This window comes from Podarcis raffonei, chromosome 13, assembly GCF_027172205.1.
Source record: "Podarcis raffonei isolate rPodRaf1 chromosome 13, rPodRaf1.pri, whole genome shotgun sequence".
Lineage (NCBI taxonomy): Eukaryota > Metazoa > Chordata > Lepidosauria > Squamata > Lacertidae > Podarcis > Podarcis raffonei.
Genome location: NC_070614.1, coordinates 37824232 through 37844514, shown reverse-complemented (window position 1 = coordinate 37844514; position 20283 = coordinate 37824232). Strand labels below are relative to the sequence as shown.

The 20283-nt window shown below is 44.1% G+C and overlaps 1 protein-coding gene and 1 long non-coding RNA gene across 4 annotated transcripts in view; one reads left to right on the top strand and one right to left on the bottom strand.

Annotated features, from left to right (window-relative positions):
* Nucleotides 1-2571: 2571 nt before the first annotated feature.
* CACNG6 (calcium voltage-gated channel auxiliary subunit gamma 6) overlaps nucleotides 2572-20283 on the bottom strand; it is a 32375-nt gene continuing 14663 nt past the window's right edge. Inside the window, exons 2-4 of the mRNA XM_053361514.1 lie at nucleotides 6373-6447; nucleotides 4473-4610; nucleotides 2572-3238 (exon numbers count right to left, since the gene is read on the bottom strand). Of these exons, the coding sequence (XP_053217489.1) occupies nucleotides 3000-3238; nucleotides 4473-4610; nucleotides 6373-6447 (452 nt within the window). The 3' untranslated portion in view covers nucleotides 2572-2999. The remainder of the gene's footprint in view (nucleotides 3239-4472; nucleotides 4611-6372; nucleotides 6448-20283) is intronic.
* LOC128399782 (uncharacterized) lies at nucleotides 4736-14280 on the top strand. 3 transcript variants are annotated; one of them, XR_008327265.1, is made up of 3 exons: nucleotides 4736-5094; nucleotides 12574-12768; nucleotides 14010-14280. It is a non-coding gene; the product is annotated as an uncharacterized LOC128399782 (long non-coding RNA). The 3 variants fall into 3 exon arrangements; XR_008327266.1 differs by lacking the exon at nucleotides 4736-5094 and adding an exon at nucleotides 5479-5650; XR_008327264.1 differs by lacking the exon at nucleotides 4736-5094 and adding an exon at nucleotides 11254-11805.

Below are 20283 nucleotides of genomic sequence, written 5' to 3'. Positions count from 1 at the left end.
CTCTCCAACTCCCACCCCAATCTTTCTTGGAGAAATTCACTTAGATGCAAAGCCGAACGGACAGCCTGGCAACAATGCCTCAGTGGCTCGTTCGTGGTAAGGCATGGACAGTGTATCCTGAAATTATAAGAACATGGAGAGCCTTTTCAGATCACAGGAGAGGGAAAGTTCTTTTTCTTTCTTTTTAAAGCACATTTACCCCAGCTGAGCATTATTAGCACAATATCCAGTTCGCAAACAGTGTCTGTGTGTGGGGGAATCAATAGCCTTGCTCAGAGTGGGTCGGTTATGCTGCAAGATAACTGCAATCTGTTCATCGGTCAGTGTTGATTTTAAACACAGGAAGTAAACTCTTATGCTGGAGAGTGGAAGCATGCAGCCTAGAGCCAGGGCTGCCATCAAGGCTTGGCATTATCTTGCAGCTGCCAAGGCCCATGCCTCCACAGAGGGCCCTGCAGTGCTGCTGTTCCCCCTTTCCATGGCCACCCGTTTACCCACACTATCCCTGTGGCCTAGTGGGATCATGCAACCGAGCAATAAATATGAGAAGGGGCAGTCACTGCCATTGCCTGTTCACTCATCCGCCCTTTCCTTCTGGGTGGTGGTGGGGATTGGGACCAGAGGTAAAGGGAGACTGAATGAGTCAGCAAGGTGGAAGGAGTACAACTGAGAGCATCTCGCACCAATATGTAATACCTATCCTATCTAGAGAACCTGTGGTGCTTCAGATTCTGTTGAAGTCCCACTATCTCTGATGGGAGTCCATCAACTTCTAGAAGGTCGCATCCCTAGCCTAGAGCTAAACTTTAAAAGAATTTGTAAAAGGCAGTTGCTTTGGTAAGAATATTTTGGTAGGTGTACCCTTCCTCCTTTTATTTTTTAAAAAATGGGCTCATGAGTGTACCCCCAGCTGTATGGAAAGCTGAGCCTCCCAAGACAAGAAGGTCTGCAAACTTTAATCAACAGGTCAATCGGCTGAAACTTTTAACAGCCAGTTTTAACCAGGCAGGATGGTTTTTAACAGCTGTGCCTGAGAGTTGGAAGTGCACAGTTGTAATGGTGACTGGTGTTCACTGGGAGTGCTTAGGTAGGAGGCAGGGAGACCAATAGCAGGTAGAGCCAGAGCCAAGCCAGGCCGAGCCCCCCACCCCCCACCCCTGTTTGTAAGGCAGAAGGCAGGCAGGTGTTTGCAGAGGGTATACTGAGGCAGGTGAGGCAGTGCCCCACCCTCCCTGATGGGCCAGCCTCCGTTGCACAGCTGTTGTTGTTTAAGGCGCTTGCTTCTGGTACATTGCCATAATAAGATTGTGGTACAGAACTTCCTGAACTCTCAGCTTCAAGGGAGACTGCCAACAGCTCTCTGCATGGTCTTTGCCAGGGCTGAAAGAAAACTTTGACCAGATTCAAAAAGTGGTGCATTTATAAAGTCAAATCTGGAATTTCAAGTTGTAAAAAGTATGTATGTATTACTACTACTACTACTACTACTTTCTATATTAATGCCACTCCCCTTATTTATAGGTTTTGCCAAATTCTCCATAACATTTATATCAACGACCTAAGATTTAAGGGAGTCTTGTTGAGCACAAATGCCCTGAATTCAGGATATGATCCAGTTGCTCTTTGTGTTCTCCTAGTACCTCTTCTCCACACAGTGCTCTTAAGGTGGGCATTTTCTACTCCCACCTTTTCTCCACAAGCAGAGAACTGCACCTGAGGAAGAGCTGCCAGCTGGACTGAGTCCTTGGCATTTAATATTTTCCATGCATTCTTTAATACGTCACCTCTAACAACAGGAAGAACTGGGAAACGTTAACTATTTTTTTAAAGGTGAGAGTAGGATAATTTTACTTTTTTGGCAGGAAAAAATCATGTTTTGAGAAGGTTGCCTCTAAATTCATTTTGGGGGCTTCCAGATTGTCACTATATTCTGGTGGGATTTAATTGCGTACCGGCAAATCCAGGGTGCACAATTATAGTTGATTGGGAGAGCTTGTGCAACATTCCCGCTTTCCCAAAGGATCTGGTTTTTTTGCAGTAAGGAAAGTGACGGGGAAACGCACAGGAAAGTGTGGCATGGCACTTGCTTTGATGCCAATTTGCCTAAACTTCCCGCAGACAAATCAGAATTAATACTCATTAAATAGGGATGGGTGCCCAATAAGCAGTTTGTCTGGAAGTCCCCTCACTTTTGAAAGCACTGCGCTTCGTGGCTGCTGGCAGGGCCCTTGACAGAAATTAATTATGGACCCAGAATTTTTAACCCAGAATGACTGGTTAAAAATTGCCCTGTGTTTCAGGGTACCTGTCCATAATTCCTTGGGATTTCTAGGCTAATCCTGTGTGTGGCTTTCTGCCACTGTGTAAGAGTCATAGGGCCAGTTGGGGACAGGGTGCTTTTAATTTTTGTACTTGGAGGTTGTACGAAGAAGAAAAAGGAAGAAACTCAGTTTTACAGGGGAAGGGTTGGGATTTTTGCTCAGCGTGGCACATCACTCAAGGGGGAACTGAGACGAGAATCTAACGCTTGACCGCATGGCGTAGATTTAAAGGAGTCCAAGACACGGCCCCTCCATTGAGCTATAAATAGCCATTTATAAAAACCGGGTTTAAAATACAGCCCTTTATCCTCCCTCCCCTCGTAATTTCTCAGTTCATTAGCACAGCTGTCCCCTCATTCACAAGCAGAGCCCTTTCCTCATTGCCGCCCCCCCCCCCCGCCAATCTAAAACAAAACAAGCACTAGAGGTTCTATTTACAAGTCACAAAACAGGGAAGGGAGAAAACAGAGTCCAGAGGATGGAGAAAGAGGGCAGGCATGTAGGAGGGAGAAGGTCGGTTCTTTCTGCCCCCTAGGGGTGGGTGGAGGTATATGTATGTTTGTTCATTTGTGTGAGAGATATATTGTGTGTGTGTGTGTGTGTGTGTGTGTGTGTGTGATTGTGTTTGTTGGCAGAATGAGAGAAAGAGAGACTTTGGGATTCTCTCCCGTACGGTTTTTAGGAAGCGTTGCTGCTGCTGCTGCGGCTTTTCATGCAGTATTCCCAGGGCTTTTTGGGCAAGCCAGGGATGGACAAAAGGATAAAGCAGCCTCCGCCAAAGATCAGGATAGCCCCAGCCGCCACTGCACAAGCCACAGACCAGGAATACTCGTACTCCAGTGGGATGGTCTCATCAGAGGTGATAAGCCACCGAACCGAGTGCCGGAAAACCTCCAGACATACCAGCACCATAATGCCTAGAGAGGGAGAGAGAATAAGTGAGAAGGCAGTCCTGGGAGTTTCAACGACTTCCCTGCCCCATCCCTGGCGTCCTCCCCAAATTCTAGTTGTGAACGAAGACTGTAAACAAAGGACTATGGGAAGCTTCCTGGATAGACATTTGGCTTAGAGTTAACTGGACCACATGAAGGTACATTGTGCTGTGCTTTCTTTTAGCTGTCACCAGTCGCTCACTTAACTGGGTGCTTGGCCCATCTAGTACAGCGTCCTGTTCTCACAGCAGCCAAGCAAGTGCCTGGAGGAAACCCGCAAGCAGGCCTGAGTACAGGAGCATTTCCTTGCAACCTGCCATGGCTTCTAGCAACTAGTATTCAGATGCATCACTGCCTTCAACCACTGTGGCAGAGCATAGCCGTACTACTTAAAAAAAGGTAAAGGGACCCCTGACCATCAGGTCCAGTCGTGGCCGACTCTGGGGTTGCGGCGCTCATCTCGCTTTATTGGCTGAGGGAGCCGGCGTACAGCTTCTGGGTCATGTGGCCGGCATGACTAAGCCGCTTCTGGCGAACCAGAGCAGCACACGGAAATGCCGTTTACCTTCCCGCCGGAACGGGAAGGTTGACAGGAGCAGGGACCGAGAAATGGGAGCTCACCCCGTCGCGGGGATTCGAACTGCCAACCTTCTGATCGGCAAGTCCTAGGCTCTGTGGTTTAACCCACAGCGCCACCCACGTCCCCTTAGTAAGCTTAGGTTTTCACAATTAAAGTAGTCTTGAAGTTCTTTTGCAACAAACCCGCTTCTGTCTTCTCCCCCTTTACTTTGAAGAAAAGCGATGGGAAAGTAAAGCGTAGGGTAACCATTGCTCGAAGCAGCGTTGTATAACCTCTGCATGAACAAAAAAGAACGATCCAAACCAGACAGCACTGTGTAACCTCCCTGCTGAAAAAATACCCAATCTTTATTGCTGCATTTGATGCCCAGTGCCAAGCAAACAAAATAGGAAGCACATAAAAAATACCACAGAGTGAAAGAGAATAAAATAGATGAAAAAATGTCACAGAGTAAAATGAGATGGGCATCATCGACTTAAAAAAGGTTGTGTAACCTCTCTGCTAATTTTGTGCAAGCAAACTGGGACAAATGCCCAATAAAGAGGTTGCCTGGAAATGACATTTGTTTTTCAGGAACGCAGCGGCTGGGGCAGCAGGCCTGAAGAAGGGAAGGAGGTTTTTCAGGGTGGGCTGCCTTACCTGATATGATAAAGAAGCAAGATGCTGGTTTCAGGAGAAATTCAACCCCTTTGCTCAGAGCCACCGTGATGCAGAGGGACCCCATGGCCATTAGGGTGATGCTGACGAGGGACACAATGGCCGCCGTGATGTTCAGTTCTACACAGCGGTGCCAACCAAGCCAGCAGGAGGGAGATAAAGTAGACATTTGTAGACGCAGAGAGTGACAGATTCACAATTACAACACTTGACCTGCTTCCTGTGTGTGTGTGTGTGTGTGTGTGTGTGTGTGGCACAGAAGGGAATGCTCAGCCTCTGTGGCATTACAGGGACACACAGCCACACAATCATGTGCTATGTGATAAATGGCCACGGCTGAGGTGTGGTGTTGAGTGAGGCCTGATAAGAATGGAAGTGTAGGAGATGGGACAGGGCAGCTGGAGAGAGGCTTGGTAAACCAGCCTGAAGGGACCTTGGGCTGCAGACGGAGAGGAATGCCAGAGAGAGATTCAGCTAACTGCAGGTTATTTTATGTTTTCGAAGGGAGAGCCGCCCGCCACTGCTTGTCTGTCCCAGCATGCCTCTGTGTAATCTGAGATCCTCTGAACAAGGCACGGGCCTTAACCTAAATAGCCTGCTTAAGGTTAAGATTCTTAACAGTTTTTAAAAGCTTTAGACAGCAGCACGCCACCCCACTCCTGTTAAACTAGGGCAGGAGTGATGGATTGACTAATCAACCAATAACATGGGCAGATCTTTTTAATTTTCTAAAAGTTATTTTGCCTGCAGGTGCTGGGCAAAATCCCTCCTGGTTCCCTCCCACTCTTCTAACTGTGGTGATGTTTGCTATATGACACATGCTCCAAAAACAAAAGGAAGGGCGCCTGTTGCTTCAGAGCTCTTGCTTTTAATAAAAACAAAAATGTATGCGTTTCCAAATGATTGCTCAGTGGATTCAATCACGAAAACGCGTGGGACACTGACTGCGATTTCCTTAATCAGGTGGCAGTCCGGGCACTAACCCCCGTTTTCTCCTCGAATTTCAGTTTGTAGAATGGCCTGCCTGAGGGAGGAGCTCTGTGAAACTGAAAAGCCTGCACAATGCACTGTGTGTGGTGGCAGAGACTCTTGCTCTTCAAGAGTGGGCCTTCCCTGTACATGTATTGCGTAGGGTGTGTGTGGTAGAAAAGACTAAAGAGGTGCAGAGGGTCATGTCTTTGTGTGAGCCGAAGCGTTCCTTTGCCCTGTCTCTTTTATTATTTACTTATCCTACCCCTCACACCCAAAGTCTGTAAAACAGATGAGCATAAAATGGCGGGCAATTCAGTTACCGTATCTTTCCGTCTATAAGACGCCCCCATGTATAAGATGCCCCTTATTTTGGGGGACTCAGGTTTAAGAAAATGGGGGGAGATGGCCCAGAGTATAAGATGCCCCCTAATTTTTGACATTATTTTTTAGGGGGGAAACCTAGTCTTATACACAGAAAAATACGGTAATTCCAAATCTGTCTCTCATGTTGCTTTTCCAGCACCTGCTTGGAGGAAAGTACCCTGGATGATGAGGAGATACAAATACCTATGTGTAGCAGAGCCCCCCCCCAAGACCCTTTGCCTCTTTAAATATTGTGTGTTAACTGCTTAGATAAAGCTGTTGTTATTCTCATCTAGGATTCCTTTAAGAGTATTGGCTGCCCCAGCATTGAAGAATCCTGTTTAGAAGCGACATAAAGGGCTATGTCATATATCGTTTTAATTGTGTTTTATTGATACTTTATTTAAGTTTGTAAACCACTCTGAGCTCTTGGGCAGAATGGTGGAATAATAACGTAATAAACACGGGCGTTTTTAATTTGTTCCTGCTGGGATTTTGCACAACGGGCCAACAAGGCTCCCTGTTTTCGATGGGCTGATGGACTCACCTTTTTTAGTAGTCCTCTGGAAGATGTGAGCATTCTCCCCAGTAGTGAAGAATTTGAAATAAGAACAGTTGGCTTCTGAAAGGAAGGCAGGAAAAGGGCATTGAAAAAATAAGAGCAGAAGGCGAAGGAGGGAAAATAAATGGAAGCTATTGTAAATTCTCATCACACACTTTGTGCCAGATATATATGGTGTAGAATTTTTTTAAAATGTGCTTTGCTGGTGGTATAGTTTTCCGGTTTTGTGCAAATCTGATGGATCGAAAGAAATAGAAAAGAAGTGAATGCACCAAGAAAGCAGTGGTTATGGGAAGGGGAGTAGCAGAAAGTGTCAATTGATCCACCCACCCCAAAACACAGAAACAAATAGTATTTGACCCTGAGTGGAGCACTTTGGAGCCCAGTTTTACCCAATTTGTCAATTATCCTTGTATCAGATACACCCTAATTTACAAGGGGGAAGCATAAAAACTGGTGTTACATAAATTACAGTAAATGGAATTGCAAAAAGCTGCAAGCGCATAGTAACATCTGGTGTGGTCCAGTCTGGAGCGACATAGGTAGTGGAGAACACAAGAATGCAAATTCACTGCTCTAAGATGCCGCTAGCTAGGATGCTTCAGTTAAAATGCAAATATATATGCCTGCTTTCTCTCTATCCTGCTTAACACAAGAGCAAAATGCACTGTGGGTCCGTTTGCCTAGAGCAGAGTTCCCCAACCTGTGGGTTGTTGCAAAGCCTTTGCAAGTGGGTCACAGGCTTTATAAGTAAACCCCAAATAATTACTGCTTCTAATCCTTAACTGGTACGATGAGTACCTCTTTCAACTTTTTGTTTCGTTGGCATATTATAACACTGTGTTGACACTTGTAACCGAGCATCAGAAAGGCTCGAGTCTTATATCTTGACACCTGGGAGCTGCTCTCTGTCGGCTGGTGGCAGATCCGGTGACAGTTCACCATAAGATGCTCGTAGAGGGAGTTGTTTTGAGTGACTATTACAGCTCACCTCGGCTGCGCAGGCTCTTCGGCCCCTGTCAACAAATTCTGCATTGACAGGGGAGTTACATAAATTTTTTGCTTGGATGCCTCAAGGAATTGTTATAAAATAGGCAAACTTGCAGTGAAACTTGCTCGAAACCAGTGGCTGCCGAAGATGTAAGGAGTAAAATCCATGTGACAATAAATTGATAGGCCAGCATACCACGTAAATTATTATTATTATATACATGTGGAGCTCATCACTAAAATATAATATGTGAACGGAAAATAGCTCCGTTTGTTTAACCACAAATGTTGTGACAGTCCCTTTTCCTACCATTGTATACATTATAGACTAGTTGGCATCTGCCTGTCTCGGGAGACAGTGGAAGAGTGTGCCTTTGGGGGTGGAGTCGAACTGTTGGGAGGTTATTATAGACTATACAGGCTAATATATGCAGTGCATCTGCTAATTTTGCAACATACAACATTGGCTCTGGGATAGCTCAGTTGGTAGAGCATGATGAGCATATTGATCTCAGACTCATGAGTTTGAGCCCCTTGTTAGGCAGAAAATTCCTGCATTGCAGGGGGTTGGACTAGATGTCCCTCATGGTCCCTTCCAACTCTACAGTTCTGTGATTCTATAACCTCGCTGCAAACAAGTCAGAATGAATGCTCAAGAAAGAACAGGCATAATAAGATTTGTGCAAGCAAAACAGGATGAGCAGGTCATCTGGAGAAGCCTTTAAAAGCAAAAAGCAGAGAGCACATCATGATTTCTTAAAATGCTGCACAGTTCTGTGGTAACTTAGAAACAGATAGATGCCTAGATTTTCCAAATTCCCACCATATTTGCTGGTGGATATCGATTTTAAGCATCATATAGGGATATTGTTGAGAAACTCGGGAGTTAAGGTAATGAGTCTGCAATTAGCCAATGTTCCGTACACCCACTTTGCTCAGGAAGGAGACAATTTCTAGAACATGGCAACCGAAGCAGAGGTTTTGGGGGCAAAGAAAGATTCCTTGCCTCTCAGGCCTCAGGGATTGTCCTTTCCGAGATTTTACATTGCCTGGTGGAGTGGATTTAATTGTGTCCCCAGAGAGAGAAGAGCTAGCAATTACTGCAGCCTTTGCAGCTGGACAAATTCCAGGTAGCCCCAGGGTATGGGGAGCAAGTGCACCATGTGGTTGAGTGAGAGAGAATGTGCATGCATGCATGTGTGAGACATTTACAGGAATTATAATTGTGCTCACAAAAATGCTCAATGTTAAGTCTACTGGCTCCCTGGTTCTCCCCAACAACAGCTGCCTCTAGGTTTTTGACCAGTAGGGTTATATTCAAAGGAAGGCAGGGAAAGAGAGGAAGGTTATGGTCCGGCACAACATCACATGTAGTTGCGAGATGTATACACAATATATTATTAGTGTGGCAGGGCCCTGATATGTTTAACAAGTGTGTAGAGGAGGATGTGGCCCATAGTGTTCTGACAAAGCCCACTATTGGTACAGGTGCCTCCCCTAGTTGCCTTGCACCTGCCAGTGGCAGGCGGCCATTTTATATTCTCAGAGCAATCTCAATGCAGTGTCGCTTTGGGGCACTCTGAGAAATTAAAATGACTGCCTGCCACTGTCACCACCAGCTCAGCACACCACTGGGGTTCTATCAATGTAGAAGGAGCCCCAAAAGAGGGCAATTTGCCAAGGGCTCCCTCAAATGTGGTGCTGGTCCTGGTCAACATAGACTATGAAAAAATGAAAGAACGGCATCTCTGAGCATATGCTTGGTCCAGGAAAATTTATTTGGAATGTACAAAAACAACGCTGAATTAGAGAATACAGTATACTTTCAGATCTCTCCTCAACTCCGCCCCCAGACTAACTAGACTAAATTGAATTTGGTTCAGAATTGCACTCTGGTCCAAAATTCATTTTCTGATGTCAGTTCTAATTATTAAATGGTGAGTTATCTCACCCTGAAAAGCAGTGATGTCTTATCTAACTGTCCTCTAGAACTGGGGAGAGTTCAAGGCGAACACCGTATTATATTAATATTATGTAAGGGCAAAGGAAGAATGGAGATTAGTGATGGCAATCAATCTGAATTGGTTGCTGAGTTTCAAGCACTATAGTTGTCCTTGGGAAAATAAATTTCCCAGCAGCTACTTGCATAGCAGAACACCAGGCAGCAGAGGAAGAAGGGGAAACCCATCTTCCTTCGCTTTCTGCCTTCACTGGAGCCACCATTACCACCAAATAAATAGATTGGAGAAAAGGGTACATTTGTATACCACCCTCTGGAAATGACCATCAAAGTAGGATCGGACCCACTGCAAAGCAGTGCCACACACTCATAACTCAGACAGCTGCTCCAGAAGTATACCATGGTTGATGGTATCAAAAGCTGCTGAGAGGCAGAGGAGAATTAACAGGGACGCATTTCCCCGTCTCTCTCCCAACAGAAATTTGCACCCCGACATCGAACAGCCTTGGAAAGACTTTACAATTTGATTTGTTGATTATGTTAAGTTGTGGGTGAACATATCAGACGACACAGCGATTCTTCAAACAGCTCTTGTTTATTCACAGGCCAGAACAGAACTGAACTGAAGGGTTCAGCCAGCCTGCTTATATAGAACTCCACTACAACGCAACAGTAACCACTTTCTGTAACTATTCAATCACTGAATGTCACTTTCAATCCCTTATTTGCATATGCGGACCTGAGTGAAAACTATCTACAGTATCCCCCTGCTGGCCCAGGGTGAGAACTTCAGTACATAACAGATTACCGTATATAAACTGGCTCCCACAGTTTGAGGGTACGGATGGCGGCACGGGGGGGGGATATTAGCCCCACTTCCTTTCCTCAGACACCAATTTTGTTTGTAAAGCTTTGCCAGTGAGCTGAGAGCAATGCTGAGGTAGACTGCTGAAATATAGTGCTTTGCCCAAGACAACTCCATCGATGACTATAAAAAACAAAACCTATTACACGCCAGCAAACTTGCATATGATTGCCATGTGTACACTTTCCAGACATGTCTTCCAGTGGTTAGTTACTCAGAGTCAGGCCTAGCTCAGCAAAACACAGGGATGGCTCTGGTTACAGGGAGATAAGCCAGGAGTATTAGCCAAGTAATTGGCTCCAATCCCCGTTTTCTGGGCTGCGCTCCAAGCTGTGGCCCACCAGCCCAAGCCGATGATTGAGTTACAGCACAGTCACTCAACCCTGTCAGGCTAAGAAAGAAACCAATCGCTCTTGGACCCAACCGTGGGAGACAGCTGAATATAGGGGCCCTGGCTCTCGGCCTTCCCATTATGTCACACCAAGCCCCATTTCCTCCCCACAGCAACCAAAAACGGTTGCTGCAACTCCCTTGATTTCACTTTCCTCTCCTTGACAATCCAGGAGTCCTGGCTTTCAGCCAAATGTAAGCCATCAAGCTACACCCTATTCCAGTGAGGCCTGGTTGTCCATTTCGCTAATCCATGATTGATTTGCTTGATGTATTTTTAATCCCATCCTTCCTTGAATGAACTCAGGGCCAAGAGCCAGGTGTGTGAATGTGTCTGTGTGTCCCTTTCATCCTCAAACAGTCCCAGAAGCAGGTTGGGGCTCAGGGTCCATCCGCACTTAAATTTCCTCCACGTTTTTTTATACCACGGCCCACACTTTAAAGCTCCATGTGCAACCACGCTTTGTTTCACTCCAGAGTTTTCCCTGCGAAAACTTCCTCTTTACAGAAAAATGGCAGTCCGCATAAAATCCAAATTTGCTTTAAAGAGACGGTTTTCAACGTCACCGAATAAGCTTTGTGGCTAAGGACTGGGCTTGAACCCAGGTCCCTCTAGATCCGTGGTTGCTGAGGGCCCGGGGTGTGTGTGTGTGGACCACTTAATGGTTTTTTTCTGCCCATTGCAGCAATTGCTGTTCCATATAATTCAAATTGTAATACAATATAAGAAATGAAAGAAGCAATAAATATACAACTGAAAATCAATATGAATATTTAATGTGATGGATGTGCCGTCTCCCATATCCAGCCACAAACCCACAGAGACACCACAGACCACCTAAATGAGCCTCGTGGGCCACTGGTGGTTCATGAATACAGTTTGGGAACCACTGCTTTGAATGTAAATCTAACACTCAAAATCATTACACCTCACAGGTGTAGCAGTTGCGACACACAATGGTGCCTTCTTACTAGCTGACTCCTTGTTCATATACTCCTTTGTGATCCTTTTTTAACCTTGTGACTCCTCTTGTTTGCTTTATAGGGATAGAGGAGTTCTACCAATTTTGAAAATTAAAAAGGAAACAAGAAAGCAGCCTTAGTGCAGGGCATTTTTCTGAGGTCAGAATCAATCGTCTGGAGTTGCCACAGAAGCCTCATGCTGATTTCTTACCCTCAGTCAGACATGCTCCAGGCACCCATCCCCATTATGGTAATAATTATAATTAATAACAAACACTCTTGTTAAAATATGTTGGACTTTAGTTTTATTAATAGCATGCATATACTACTGAACAGAAAAAATATATCACTAATGATGCCCCAGATTCTTCCACCTGAGGCAGGTCGCGCACCACCTTGCCCAATCAATACAACCTAAGGCAGCTTCCTGTGCCTATTCATGGTCTAAGGGGGACTGTGGAGTAAAGCAGGCTTGGCAGGTGGTTAGTCTGGGTACCCACCATTTAAATTTCCCACAATGTCCCAGAGTGGTGCTTGGTGGTGGTGGTGGTGGTGGGATTGTGAGGAATTAAAATGGCAGCTGCAAACCTGCAGCCCCCCCCCAGCTTCTCTGTCTGGCCCTTGGGAGTCTCCTCACACTCCACCACACTCCTAGGTGTGGCTTTGCACCCTCTGTGAGTGTTTTAGCCTATCTTATTCAGCCCTTTTCAGGCATTCATTTGTGTAGGATAAATGCCCATGGATAGCAGGGACGTGGCCACAGGCTCCCAGCCTATGCATATTTGTAAGAATGTACAGATATTTTAATGATTATGTTTTGGTCAGCATAAGAGCCTGCCACTCCCCCATGGGTATTTATTCTATGCAAATGAACAACTCTCTTTATTTGGAAGTCTTATTGACAGCCTATCCTTAGGACTTTGGAGGTTTTTGTTTGTGTCCCGAATTATTTGTTCATGTGCTTTAGATGCTAAGTTCCAGTATTCAAAACATGTGAACAGTACCTTTTTGTCTGCAGCTGAAGAAGATATGAATGATCCTTCATGATTACATCCCAAACACAATGAAGTGTACAGGTGATGGTGAAGGCCAGAGTCAAAATAATGTGGGATAGTTTTTACTGGAGAGATTTGACTTCTAACTGGAATTTGAACCTGCTTCGCTTGGACATTGCTTTGAAGCCCGTTTATACTTCAGTTTTTCCACTGACATGGTAAGTTTAATTTTGCTTGAAGTGCATGTTTTCTTATGGATCTTTAATAGCATATTAAATGTGTGTTTAATGACCCTACTTTGAATACAATACTCAGGTTTGGGGTTGCATCACCTATTCTTATGGGGACTTTGTTGGGTCACATATAAATAGACGTTGCTGAATTTCTCAGCTCTCAGTTATTCTATGATCAATGTTTTTTGTTACATTTCAATTCCACATTCACCGAACACAACACAGTACAGCATACATGTGGTTCCCAGGCAGTCTCTCATCCAAGCACAAACTAGACCCAGACCTGCTTAGCTTCAGCAAGGCAACGGCATCATGTGCCTCCAGACTATACCATTCTGGAAATACTTTTACACATTAACAGTGCAGCAAACAAGTAATAGCTATGCATGTGTGAACTGGTCCTGGAATGCAGTTTTGAATAGGCAGCAGTAAAAATAAGAGCTGGTGTCACCTCTCTCCGCTTGTCAGTAGATTAGGGTTGATTCAAAAATATGTGATATTATGTCTTGAAGATTAATCCTGCCCGTTGCTGTCAACTTTTCCCTTTTTTAAAGGGAAATTCCCTTATTCCGAATAGGATTCATCGCAAGAAAAGGGAAAAGTTGACAGCTATGATCCTGCCTATGACAGTAATGGGTTTTATTTTATTCTACGTGTGCTCAGCCCTTTATTTTTATTGTGCCAGCCTGATGTGTATTTTTGCTGCTGCTGATAGCCCAATTAAAAACAAAACAAAAAACAAAACAAAGATTCGTGATGTTGTAGTTAAGAGTGTCAGACTAGAATGGGGGAAACTTAGGTTCACCCCCCAGCTCACCTGCCATAACCTCACTAGTGACCTTGGGCCAGTAGTTGTCTTAGCCTAACCTACCTAACAATATTGTGATGATAAAATTTATATGTGAAAGACAACTGTGTATGCTGCCTTGAGCTTATTGGAGGAAAGGCAGAGTATAAAAATAAATAAATGAAGTTCTATTTCCCTGAGTTTTTAAAATAATCTTTTATGTTTGTATTGCTGCTTTTAATTGATGCCCTGCTGCTGCTATGTTTATTATATATCCGATTTTGGCCCTTGCCGCTAATTTACTCACCTTATGTTGATTAGCTTTGCCACCAGCTGCTTCCGAAATAAGTACTTGTTAGATAATTAATGCTGAAGCATGCTTTAAAAATCCTCAGACTTTTGAGAGGTTTTTGTTATTCTAAGCCTCATTCTTCTTCAGATACTGCTCAACTTGCAAAAGAGAATGGGAGGGTCACAGCTGTCAAAGGTCATTCATATAGCTGGATATCAAACAAATCTAATTATTCAGAAATCCAGTAAAGCGTTGCAGCTCTAGGACTGGAGTTCACCAGACACCAAATGTGAATTTCATTTATGGAGTGACAGAACCTAGGTCATCTCACCTTTGTTTAAATCATCTCTCAGAAACTTCTATCAATGACAAGGAGCCCCAGTGATTCTGCAATAAAGTCTTCTCTTTGGAAATAATAGCTCTCTGCCTATTCTGCTCTGTCTCTCTGCTTTGACAATATGCTTTCTTACAGGCTTCCTATCTGAACTTTCTCCAGATTTCAAAAAAAACATTTCAAATCTTGTAGAGTTTCTCCTCTTCCTATATCCTTTCAACTCTACCACCTCACCCTTCATCTTCAGCGAGCTCTGTTTTCAATGGCTGCTCTAGGCCATAACCATGGTCTTCATTAGAACCTACACAATGGGGAAAGGAGTCGGTTCTTTAGCTAATTTTGTATTCTGCTGCTGGCATTACACCTTAGGATAAGAAAATACATAACATGAAAGCAGAGTATGAGGCGTGTGCTTAAGTCGTATGTCTTCCTAACATGCTTTGGGTTTCTCATATGAGAAGTGACAATAGATCAGTGACAGAGCAGCCCACATTTTATCCCTGGCAGTGCTGGGTGAGAAAGGATATTGGGAAGCAGATGAGGAAAAATCTCTTGCTTCAGACCCCAAAGAGCTACTACCAGTCAGACTAGATCCTAGTGCTGCTGCTCAATTAGATGGACCACTGGTTAATCTCGCAGCATTACTGGTTTATATGGGAGGATGTTCATACATTCCCTATGCTGAGAAGCATATTCTTGGGCTATAGGAACCTGTGGTCCTCCAGATGGTGTTGGACCCCCTCCCATCAGCCATGGCCAGCATAGCCAATGGTCAGAGATGATGGGAGTTGTGGTGCAGCAACAGCTGGAAAAGTTACCCATCCCTGTACTACAGGAACAGCTTGTGAATCTTGTTTATGGGGAGTTGGTTCAGGCTCCTCCTGGCATGAGACACTGGGGATACACATCACTCACACATTTTCCTTCGTGCTTTCACACCACGCATGAAGAAACTTGCCGCTCAAAGGAAAGACGAAGTCATGGCACCAACAACAATCATCCTTATTGCCCTGTTCCATAGCAAAGAATTGCCTGTCTGCTGGTCCCTACAGATTAACCAATGCAGCCCTGGTGATTCCAGTGTGCCAAAGAGAGAAAGCTAATGTAGAAAGAGGCTGGCAAACCAAATGGTGTTAGATTACTCAAGCAACTGGGTCAAGTCACAGGAGGAGGCCAATAGCTAACTCATTCAGTCTGGAAGCAGTACTCATGTTTAGGGATGGTGGAGAAATTCATCTCGCTCACATTTTCCCTTTGAATCTGTCTAATTCACACTTTCTGCATTCATAGGAAAACCGAAACACAGCTATCCTTTGAAATTTGCAAAATGGAAAAAAAAAGTGTAAAGGAAAGTGTACACAAAAAATAATTATATCAGGAAAGGTTTCTTTAAAATGTGTATATTAGGCAAAATACATACAAGAATGCTAGCATGATAAATATACACGATACTGTGCACAAATTTCCATGCAGACTTAAAAAAAAACAACCTGATGTGGAAATGGAGCTAACGAAACACAGGTTTGGAAAAGTTAGAGACTGAAATTGAGATATCCATCAATTCCTATATAAATTTAATCTTGGGGTCGCTACTTCCTCCCAAACAATGACCAGGTTGCTTGCAATAGGTTAATAAGGTACTTCCAGGTGGGTTGTAAAGCAGGTTGCTGAGGTATTACAGATGGGTAGTTGCTAAGCAGTGGGGTTTTTGTTTTGTTTTGTTTTTTAATTTATCAGATTTTCCCCAGAAAGGGAAGATCCATATTAAATTGAAGTTTGGTGGGGTGGGGAATATAGGCTGGCATTTTGGTGCACATGACATGGTGTGGATTCTGCAAAAATAATAATAATGAAATAAAATACATTCATGAGGAGCACTGATCCCACAGCAAACGCCCATTTGGAAGTACCCATAAATATACAAACAGAAACAAAGAAAAGGTTAATGGAAAGAAAACAGTTGGCTTAAAAATCATTACAATATTATTAGAAAAAATCAGAAAAATAAAAACAGTGCAGTCAGAAGTATAAATGTGCTATTCAGATAGCTATTCACTTCGAGCTGCATTGGTTTTCAGTGACAGGACTGAGCTCCAGAACATTTAAAGTAAGAAATGGTTAAAGTTTCCCCTGAGGAGGCACAGTGTGCATTTCTCTCATCACGAATCCATATACAGTAATATGGTGTTTCTTTTTAGATTGTCTTGAGTCCCAGCATCTAGAAATGTATCTCTCCTTAGTTTAATTTCTAGAAACAAAGATATCACAGTGTCCATGTCTATCTGTCTAATTACGGTAACTATCTGTCCTTTCCCTCTCTCTCCTAGGCATAATAAGGGCTCAAGAATTTTTGTTTCCGGGGTGGGGGGTGGGCAGGAGTTTTCTCCCACAAACTGGGAACGGAGTACAGCCTGCACCAGGTGGTGCCTTTGATTTATGTCCTCCTAGGCAGTTGTCTAGCCTGTCTATATCATTGTGCTAAGCTTGTGCAGACAACTGGATGCAGAACCAAAGTGTATGAGAAAAGCTGTGATTAAAGCCAAGAGGGACATCCAAATCAAGCCCTTCCATCTTCTGTCTCTTTTAGACAGGCGTCTAGTTTCCGTTTGATGGAGAGAGTCCGTTTCCCTGCCATGGCTGCCTGGCTAAGTCATTACCCTCCTGCTGTGAAAAACTGGTGCCTCGTTTCTAAACTGGCAATGTGTCCAGATATAACTGGCACTCTTTCATTTCCAAGGTTTTCTTTAAACCAGGGGTGCCCAAACTTTTTTCAAAGAGGGCCAGATTTGAAGTGAACATGTGCGAGGGCTGACCAACGTTGATGAGCTTTTTTTTACAATTTTACCTCAGGACATAAACTGCCACAGGGACCGGATTAGATGGACCGGTGGGCTGGATTAGGCCCCCAAAACGGGCTTTGGACATGCCTGCTTTAAACCTTCCCCGCGCCCTCCCCCCCCCTTTCAGCTTTTTTTTTTTTTTTTTGTCTTGAACCAGAGTTAGTACAATCTGATCAGTCTCTGGAGCTCTGTATTGAGACTGTATCACTGGACTATTTTTTGAGCTGCAGGGTGATGGCTCATTTTCATATCGGAAGGACAGGATTATAATCTGTGTGTCATTTTCAGGGAAAGCCCCAACATTGGGCATCTTTGCATTCATACACTGTAGTCGTCTTCAGGCATTTGCCTAAACAGGCAAGGGTCAAAACTGTGCTGAGGGGCATGCAAGCCTTACGGCCAATAACCCTGTGTGCATGTGCTCCTTTCAGCAGGTATCTATGTGTGTTCAGTTGAAAGAGTTTAGAAGTCTCTGCCAAATTAGGAAACTTGACTTATAAATAAACGGTTGGTGGTTGGATGTGCAAGCCTCCCCACCCTTTGGTTTGGGGCCCAATTCAGTTCAGATCAATGCATATCTGATGTGATTCGAACCCCAAATCTGAATTCAGAAATATGAACCTTCAGATCTCCCATTAACTTGTATTGGGAAACAAACACAGCCATATTTTTTTGTTTGTTTGCATGAAAGTTGGTGACATGGTAGCATCATAATAATAATAATAATAATAATAATAATAATAATAATAATAATAATTTATTACTTATACCCCACCCATCTGGCTGGGCCTCCCCAGTGGCTTCCAACAGAATATTAAAAACACAATCAAACATTAAAAATTTCCCTAAACAGGGCTGCCTTCAGATGTCTTCTAAAAGTCAGATAGTTGTTTATTTCCTTGGCATCTGGTGGGAGGGTGTTCCACAGAGGGGATTAACCATACCAAATTTCAGACAGGTAAATCCAGGTTTTTTGTGCTAGCCATGTTAAAGATGATTCCCCCCCCAAAAAAAAATTAAAATACTGTAAGTACTTCAAAGGTAAAATGGCAATAACCTTCTTGTTGTTTCATGTAAGTGCATGCAACTTGGAGACATGGTAGGCCTTCCAGGGGTGATTAGCTGAACCAAATAGCAGGTGCCTGGATGCAGAGTTTTTGTGTGTGTGTGCTAGCCACCTTTAAATTATGTCTTTTTCAAAAAATAACATATACAGTATTTTTGAAGACTGTACAGTCAGCATAGTGTTCAGTCCTGCCACTTCTCAAGCTCCCATGTTCAGGCAGCTAAGGACCAACAGTGGACTGGGTTTCCTCTCCTTTCCAACCACAGTTGATGCCCCTACAATGCTGCTGCTGCCAGTGCCTACTTCCTCCTCAGATAATCTCTTGGCAATTGGAGTAGGCTTGTTCCCACTACCAGCAGACTCAGGACAAGGAAGAATCTGCATGGGCTGCTGCTGCTGCTGCTGCTGCCCACCACTGCAGACTCCACTAGGATAGACTAGCTTAACTGGGAAAAGGACCAATTTGGCCAGTGCTGTTGCTGCTACTGCCAGCACTGCTTGTCATCTCTGCCTCTGGTACTGGCTGGCAGCTATGCAATCTCTGCCTCTGGTGATGGCACCGTGGTTGCTTTGTAGATGTCTCATGCTAGTGCTAAAACTTCAATATTTATACACTCACTGTGTGCTTGTGCACTGACTGTGTACAATGTACTTATAAGACTTTCTGGCACACACGCTCAAGCCAAAGTACTAACAAAGGCAGGCACAGAAAACAGAACATGGCTGCAAATAAAACGAATACCTAAGCTAAAAAAAAAAACTTGTACCAAAATTGTGGGCGATAGGGATACGGGAAGTGACACAGCCTGAGTCAACAGTAAGACTAAGACAACAAACTGTTTTTATTTTTAAGAGTAAGGATGGAACTGGGAATGATTGGGAAAGGACTCGCAACCAACAGTTAAATAAGAAAGTTTGGGTACTGGTATGAACTGAAGGATTAACATAATATAAACTGAACGAGAGGATGGGGCAGGGATTGATTAGAAAAGGTTGGAAAACAAACAGGTATATATACACACACGAAAGAAAGACTGAGTAGGAAACTGAAGAATAAGCAAAATACAAGTGCAGCAAATGCTATCAAATACTTTCTAGTGTTCAGAGAGCTTACCAATGAGTGAAAGGCAGTGAGAGCAATTGTTAACACTTCTCTACCCCTCCCCATAAACACTGATGAGAAAAGTGTTGGCTCTCCTGCTTCCCCTTTCCCCACCCTTGCATTCTTCTTATTTGGTGTTGTTTTGAAACACTTTGGAGACAGGCTGTCTGGCTTTCTTAGAGAGTGTTTTATGCTCTGGATTGGTCCAAAGCACTTTATATCAATCAAACTCACTTCTGACCAATCTGGAGCTGTTTTAACTCACTTCAGACAAGGCTTGCTTTGGTTTGAGATTCATCTGAAGTGATTGCACAGCTTGTATTAGTTGCTTAATGCTGCTTATTGATTTGAACATTTTTTTTGCCATTTTATTGCTGCTTAGTATTTGTCATTTTCTGCTATTTTACTGTTTTTAATAACTGCTCTGGGACGCGGGTGGCGCTGTGGGTAAAACCACAGTGCCTAGGGCTTGCCGATCGTATGGTCGGCGGTTTGAATCCCCACGGTGGGGTGAGCTCCCGTCTTTCGGTCCCAGCTCCTGCCCACCTAGCAGTTTGAAAGCACCCCTAAGTGCAAGTAGATAAATAGGTACCGCTTTATAGCGGGAAGGTAAACGGCGTTTCCGTGTGCTGCGCTGGTGCCGGCTCGCCAGAGCAGCTTTGTCACGCTGGCCACGTGACCCGGAAGTGTCTCCGGACAGCGCTGGCCCCCGGCCTCTTAAGTGAGATGGGCGCACAACCCTAGAGTCGGACACGACTGGCCCGTACGGGCAGGGGTACCTTTACCTTTACCTGTCTTCTTTACTGTTCCATAACACTGTTTTTAATGGAATGTGTAAGCATAAGGTAAGTAAATGTTATTTAAAATAAATTAGTGGTGCAGATAAATCCATGCGTTGCTGTTGCCATGACCAAGAATCCTATCCCCTCTTCATCAAGTTGCCTTTTTATTAAACAACAGCCCAGTGTTTTAAACCCTTTCCCTCCAAATCATTACATATCATGAAACAAAGTATGATAGGCAGATTGTAAATTCCTTGGGGCAGAAACTTGATCTCTTACACTTTGCAAAACATCATG